This window comes from Eriocheir sinensis, chromosome 60, assembly GCF_024679095.1.
Source record: "Eriocheir sinensis breed Jianghai 21 chromosome 60, ASM2467909v1, whole genome shotgun sequence".
NCBI classification, from domain to species: Eukaryota; Metazoa; Arthropoda; class Malacostraca; order Decapoda; family Varunidae; genus Eriocheir; species Eriocheir sinensis.
The window spans coordinates 3,485,218-3,492,717 of record NC_066568.1 but is presented as its reverse complement, the minus strand read 5'-3'; the positions used below and the strand labels follow the sequence as shown (position 1 = coordinate 3,492,717).

Here is a 7,500-nt window from a genome sequence, read left to right as displayed (position 1 = left end):
GGAAGAAAAAAAGAAAAAGGAAAAAGAATAAAAAAAGGAAGAAAATAAGAAGAGAGGAGTAGAGAAAAGGGAAGAAAAAGAGGGACAGAAAGCATGATAACGAAGAAGAAGAAGAAGGGGAGGAAAGAGGAAGAAGGGAGAGGAGAAGAAAGAGAAGGGAGGAAAGGAAGAGAAGAAAGGGGAGGAGGGGAAGGAAAGAAAGGCAGAGAGAAAGGGAAGAGAGAGAGAGAGAGAGAGAGAGAGAGAGAGAGAGAGAGAGAGAGAGAGAGAGAGAGAGAGAGAGAGAGAGAGAGAGAAAGGGTTAGGGCTGTTAATGAGGAAGGAAGTGGGAGTGAGGATGCCTCTCTCTCTCTCTCTCTCTCTCTCTCTCTGTAAACTATTTCCTAAACATAACCTTCCTTTCTCTCCTCCTCCTCCTCCTCCTCCTCTTCCATCTCTTCCACCTCATATCTGATAACCCTTTCCTACTCTTCCTTTTTTTCCTCCTCCTCCTCCTCCTCCTCCTCCTTCTCTATTAATTACCCCCTCCCCCTCCCCTCCCCCTCCCCCCTAACAACCAATTAAGACACAAGGGTGACAGTTGTGGCCCCATTACCCAATTACACGAGGAGGAGGAGGAGGAGGAGGAGGAGGAGGAGGAGGGAAGGAAGAAGAAGCAGGATAAACGGAAGAAACGAAACCAGCAGAAACGGAAACGAAGGAACAGAAATAGGAGGAGGAGAAGAAAGAGGAAAAGGAGGAGGAGGAGGAGGAGGAGGAGGAGGAAGCATGGGAAAACAGGCAACAGAAACCCTCACTATATATAAAGGAGTTGGTGGTTTTCACACTGACAATTTCTGCAGGAAGGTTGTTGCAGTGACGGATGACTCGGTTTGCGAAAGAATAGATCCTGCCAAACTTTTTACTACATCGCCTTGCTTGAATCAGAAGACCATTTCTATTTCCTGGGTAAGTTTGAAGCTTGAAATTTCGTACTAACTATTTCTGCAGGAAGGTTGTTGCAGTGACGGATGACTCGGTTTGCGAAAGAATTGATCCTGCCAAACTTTCTACTACATCGCCTAGCTAGAATCAGAAGACCATTATTTCTATTTCCTGGGTTAGTTTGAAGCTTGAAATTTCGCACTAACTATTTCTGCAGGAAGGTTGTTGCAGTGACGGATGACTCGGTTTGCGAAAGAATAGATCCTGCCAAACTTTCTACTGCATCGCTTTGCTTGAATCAGAAGACCATTATTTCTATTTCCTGGGTTAGTTTGAAGCTTGAAATTTCGCACTAACTATTTTTGCAGGAAGGTTGTTGTAGTGACGGATGACTCGGTTTGCGAAAGAATTGATCCTGCCAAACTTTTTACTGCATCGCTTTGCTTGAATCAGAAAACCATTATTTCTATTTCCTGGGTTAGTTTGAAGCTTGAAATTTCGCACTAACTATTTCTGCAGGAAGGTTGTTGCAGTGACGGATGACTCGGTTTGCGAAAGAATAGATCCTGCCAAACTTTCTACTGCATCGCCTTGCTTGAATCAGAAGACCATTATTTCTATTTCCTGGGTTAGTTTGAAGCTTGAAATTTCGCACTAACTATTTCTGCAGGAAGGTTGTTGCAGTGACGGATGACTCGGTTTGCGAAAGAATAGATCCTGCCAAACTTTTTACTGCATCGCCTTGCTTGAATCAGAAGACCATTTTATCTAGTTTTTTTGGTATATTTTGGAGATTAAAATATATAAAAACTCGGTGATCGATGTTACTGGACTTGTAGCGGTATACTTGAAGACCTGAATCAAATTAAGGAAGGAGTTACAAATAGAAAAAACTCCTTCCAAAGTCTGAACTACATCGCATCGCTTGAATCAGACCATTATATCTAGTTCTTAGGTTAGTTTGGAGATTAAAAATATAAAAACTTGGTGAGCGATGTTACTGGACTTGTTGAGGTACTTGAAGACCTGAATCAAGTCAAGGAAGGAGAAGGAGGAGAAAGACGAAAAGGAGGAGAAGGTGAAGAAAAGAAAGAAGAGGAGGAGAATGTGAAAAGAAAAGAAAGGAAAGATGAAAAAAAGAAAGGAAAAAGGAAAATAAAATAAAATAAAAGAAAGGACAGAAAAGAAAAAAGAAAAAAAAGGCAAGGAAAAAGGAAGAAAGGAAAAAGACAAAAAAGACAAAAAGGAAAGGAAGAAAAGAAAAGAAAGAAAATAAAGGAAAAAAAGGGAAGGTGAAAAGAAAGGAAAGGCGAAGAGGAGGACGAGAAAGTGAAGAAAATAAATGTGTAAAAATTTATATGAAGGAAAAGAAGAGAAATGTAACAAGTAGAGAGAAATGGAATGAAGAAGAAGAAGAAGAAGAAGAAGAAGAAGAAGAAGAAGAAGAAGACGAAGAAGTGATAGAAACATACATAATAGTGAAGAAATAAACGGAAAAGGAAGACGAGAAGGAAGAGGAGGAAGAGGAAGAGGAGGAGGAAGAGGAGGAGGAGGAGGAGGAGGAGGAGGAGGAGGGAGATAACATTAACACAGAGTAATTGTACAAAATGAAAAGAATTAGTCCTCACACACACACACACACACACACACACACACACACACACACACACACACACACACGTCACTCACTTACATGCTCATCCACCTCGCTATTGTTACACACACACACACACACACACACACACACACACACACACACACACACACACACACAAACCGCAGAAACCAGCTTAGTCTGACGTTTTATGAAGAAGAGGAGGAGGAGGAGGAGGAGGAGGAGGAGGAGAAAAAATTATAGGAGTGAAAAATGAGGAAGAGGAGAAGGGAGGATGGACAGGGAGGAGGAAGAAGAGGAGGAGATGAGGAAGAGAAGAAGAAAGAGGAGGAGGAAGGAGTGTTAAAATAAGTGGATAAGAAAAATAAAAAGAGGAGGAAGAGGAGGAGGAAGACGAGGCGGAGGAGGAGGAGGAGGAGGAGGAGGAGGAGGAGGAAATAGGGTTGTGAGGGAAGTTAGAGATAGAGAGGGAGAGGAAGAAGCATGCGGGGAAGACGAAGAGGAGGAGGAGGAAGAGGAGGAGGAGGAGGAGGAGGAGGAAGATATGTAATCCCATTCTAATCTTCATCCTTAGTGTGGAGGACACGAGGGAGTGTGTGTGTGTGTGTGTGTGTGTGTGTGTGTGTGTGTGTGTGTGTGTGTGTGTGTGTGTTTCTAGGAGCTAAGGATTTAAAAAAGAAGGATATTAGCTCTCTCTCTCTCTCTCTCTCTCTCTGCAAGCATCATGTTACTCTTATCTCATGTCTCTTATTGTCTCATCTCTCTCTCTCTCTCTCTCTCTCTCTCTCTCCTTCTTCCTTTCTCCTCTCTCCTTCTCTCTCCCTCCTCTCAAAATATCTCTTCTTTCTTTTTCTTCCTCCCTTCTTACATTCCTTCCCTCCCTCTCTCTCCCTCTCTCCTTCCTGCATTCCTCGTGTTCTGTGGTAGTAGTAGTAGTAGTAGTAGTAGTAGTAGTAGTAGTGGAAGTAATAGTAGTAGAAGTTACTTTATAGTAGTAGTAGTAGTAGTAGTGGTAGTAGTGGTAGTAGTAGTAGTAGTAGTAGTGGTAGTAGTGGTAGTAGTAGTAGTAGTAGTAGTAGTAACAACACGTGGTTTTTATCAAAGGAGGATGTAGGGAAGTCAGGTTTGATAGGACAGTCTCTCTCTCTCTCTCTCTCTCTCTCTCTCTCTCACACACACACACACACACACACACACACACACACACGCATATAGTCTACGGAGAATGCACTAAAGAGTTAAAAAGCAAAGCCTCTCACCTCGTTTTCTTTGATATTAGAGAAAACTGATATTGTGAGGGTAGACACTTAACGAGAGAGAGAGAGAGAGAGAGAGAGAGAGAGAGAGAGAGAGAGAGAGAAAGCTTTAGTCACCCTAGATATGAAGAAAACGTACTGTAGGGACCCTTAAAGAAAATTTATGTTCAGGGGGTAACTCTTCCTTTCCTCCTGCCCTCCCTACCACCCTTTCTCTCTCCCTTCTTTCCCTCCCTATCATTTTTGTTCCTTTCCTCCCTTCTTCTCTGTGTTTCTTTTTCTCTTTCCTTTCCTCCTTCGTTTTTTTGTTCCCTTCTTCCTCCCCTTCTTTAAATTCTTTTCCTTTTTTCCGCTCTTCCTTCCATTCCATCTCTCCCTCTCTTCCCTGTTCCCTTCTTCCTTCCCGCCCTCCCATTCTTTTCCTTTTTTTTTCCTCCCATTCCATCTCTCCCTCTCTTCCCTGTTCCCTTCTTCCTTCCCTCCCTCCCATTCTTTCCTTTTTTCCTCTTCCTTCCATTATTTCTCTCCTTCTCTTCCCTGTTCCCTTCTTCCTTCCCGCCATCCCATTCTTTTCCTTTTTCTTTTCCTCCCATTCCATCTTTCCCTCTCTTCCCTGTTCCCTTCTTCCTTCCCTTCCTTCCGTTCTTTCCTTTTTTCCTCTATTCCCCCTTCCTCTCCTGTCCATTTCCTTCCCTCCCTCACTTTTCTTCTCCCTTCCCATACATTGTCTTTATCTTTCTCCCTCCCTTCCACTTTCCTTCACCTTGCTTTTCCTTTCCTCACTTGTATTCTTTCCATATTTCTTCTTTTTTTATTTTTTTCTCCCTCTTTCCTCCCTTCTTTACCTAAAAAAAGTATCAACCTCTTTTCATCTTTCTTTTTTGCCCTCGTTATTTTCCCCCTTATTGTAAAAAAAAAATATACATGTTTATAACAAGATAGTGAACATTTTTTTTCATATCGCATCCTCCCAACATTACCTATAGAAGATTATCATTTATTACACTGCTATCTCCATTGTTCTGCATATATAATCTTTTGCCTTCTAGATTGTAAAATAGAAAGCTAGCAATAATTTTTTATACATTATCATAAAATAAACCATTTACTCCATTTTTTTGCCTTAACCATAAAAAAATAGCAACATACTTTATCATATCATCAAAGAATACTAGAATAGCTATCGTTTATTGCATTGTTTTCATCGTTCTTTCCTTTTTTTGTATATTTTTTTCATTTTTTTATTTGTAGCTGAAAAAAAGGAAGCAAACATCTTATATATATCTCCTCCCGAAATTGACCCCTCTTTCGGCCACCTCTTTGGATTCTTTTTAGGAGCAGCGAGTAGCGGGCTTTTTTTTTATAATTGTTTCTTTTTTTGTGTGCCCTTGAGCTGTCTCCTTTGTTGTAAAAAAGAAAAAAAATACACGATTTACAGCATTATTCACCCATGATAATAATAAGATACAGTCGAATAAAGAATAAATAGATAAAAAGGATAATAAAAGGACTTAGACAAAGAAGAAAACAGTGGAAGAAAAAATATACGGAAAAAAATGTTATTGTCTGTAATCACCGACGCGTTAATTTTGTTTCTCTTTTCAATTTCATTAATAAAACGAAAACGAATAAAACAGCAAAAGAATACAAAATAGATGAAAACGTCACTGTCTGTACTCACCCGTAATAATGACAAGACGAAGACAGAGATAATACCGTAGAATAAATAATAAATAATAAAAGAAGTTGATAACACAGACTATAAAGGAAACAGTTAAATAATCAGTACTTACCCACACGTCAAGTTTATTTCCATTTTTCATCTTTACGTCTCAAGCTCTCTATCCTGCACACGTTTACAGAACCAGCGGAAAAAATAAAAAAATAAAAATAAATAAATAAATAAATAAAAGATAAAAAACCACCATAATAAAGACGATAACCAGAGGAGAACACAGAATAAACAGCGGAATTATAAACAAGTCGATCAAAGGGTCACTTTCTAATCACCCCAACGTCGTCTATTTTTTTTCATTTTTACGTCTCGATCTCTCTATCTCACACATTTACAGAACCAGGGGATAAGAAAACACCATAATAAAGACGATAACCAGAGGAGAGCAAAGAATAAACAGCGGAATTATAAACAAGTCGATCAAGGGTCACTTCGTAATCACCCCAACGTCGTCTATTTTTTTTCATTTTTACGTCTCAATCTCTCTATCTCACACATTTACAGAACCAGGGGATAAGAAACCACCATAATAAAGACGATAACCAGAGGAGAACACAGAATAAACAGCGGAATTATAAACAAGTCGATCAAGGGTCACTTCGTAATCACCCCAACGTCGTCTATTTTTTTTCATTTTTACGTCTCAATCTCTCTATCTCACACATTTACAGAACCAGGGGATAAGAAAACACCATAATAAAGACGATAACCAGAGGAGAACACAGAATAAACAGCGGAATTATAAACAAGTCGATCAAGGGTCACTTCGTAATCACCCCAATGTCGTCTATTTTTTTTTTCATTTTTACGTCTCAATCTCTCTATCTCACACATTTACAGAACCAGGGGATAAGAAAACACCATAATAAAGACGATAACCAGAGGAGAACACAGAATAAACAGCGGAATTATAAACAAGTCGATCAAAGGGTCACTTCGTAATCATCCCAACGTCGTCTATTTTTTTTCATTTTTACGTCTCAATCTCTCTACTCACACATTTACAGAACCAGGGGATAAGAAACCACCATAATAAAGAAGATAACCAGAAGAAAACACAGAATAAACAGCTCCTTCCCCTCCTCCTCCTCCTCCTCTTCCATCTCTTCCACATCATATCTGATAACCCTTTCCTACTCTTCCTTTTTTCCTCCTCCTCCTCCTCCTTCTCTGTTAATTACCCCCTCCCCCTCTCCATCTCTCAATCTCACACATTTACAGAACAGGGGATGAGAAAACACCATAATAAAGACGATAACCAGAAGAAAACACAGAATAAACAGCGGAATTATAGAAAAATCCATCAAAAGGTCACTTCGTACTCACCCCCACGTCAAGTTGAATCGGTCCCACTTCTTCCCTTGCTTGACGAACCTCCTGATGCGGTGGTGGTCCCCGTCTGAGGGCTGTACGTCAGGTAAGGAGCACCGCGGGGCCTTCATCAGCGCCCTCGTGGCCTTGTCCAGCCGACCCGTGATTGGGATATGGCCGAACCTCTGCCGGGGACGAGAAACAGGGATTGAGATATGGGTCGTGTTATAAGATATTTCGTGGCCCAAGAACACCTATTTGACAAGGCTTCCGTAGGGGTTGTAGGCATTTCCGGGAGTAGTTTTATGACCCTGGTGGTAGTTTGACCCTTCTTCTGTACCGTGAACCTGAAGAAACACTTTTTAGAACCCGACTAACCCCCCTCTTTGACCTTTAGAAATAGCAGATGCGAGAAGCGAAACTGTCTTATAGTACCGACCTAAATACTTGTGGTTTTGCTTTAGTCAACCTTTTCATCATATAGAAAATGGTGCGTGGTGAGGTCTTGAGGGCTTGGTAGTTTTCTAGCTTTAGTCACCCTTCCACTTACATAGAAAATGGTGTACCAGAGAAAACTGTTCTCTTATCGGAGGCTGTATATAAATTGATAGGGATATGACAGACCCCTTGCCCTGAAGATGGAAGGACAGTTATAGAGA

At 40.6% G+C, this 7,500-nt stretch overlaps 1 protein-coding gene across 6 annotated transcripts in view; it reads right to left on the bottom strand.

The window, feature by feature from the left end:
• Positions 1-7,500, bottom strand: part of LOC126985752 (matrix metalloproteinase-2-like) — a 94,990-nt gene that overhangs the window by 46,734 nt on the left and 40,756 nt on the right. For all 6 annotated transcript variants that reach the window (XR_007739009.1, XR_007739008.1, XR_007739006.1 and 3 more), the window contains exon 3: positions 6,857-7,026. Coding sequence is in view for 1 of the 6 variants with exons in the window: in XM_050841004.1 (XP_050696961.1) it covers positions 6,857-7,026 (170 nt within the window). In the remaining 5 variants the exon portion in view is untranslated. The remainder of the gene's footprint in view (positions 1-6,856; positions 7,027-7,500) is intronic.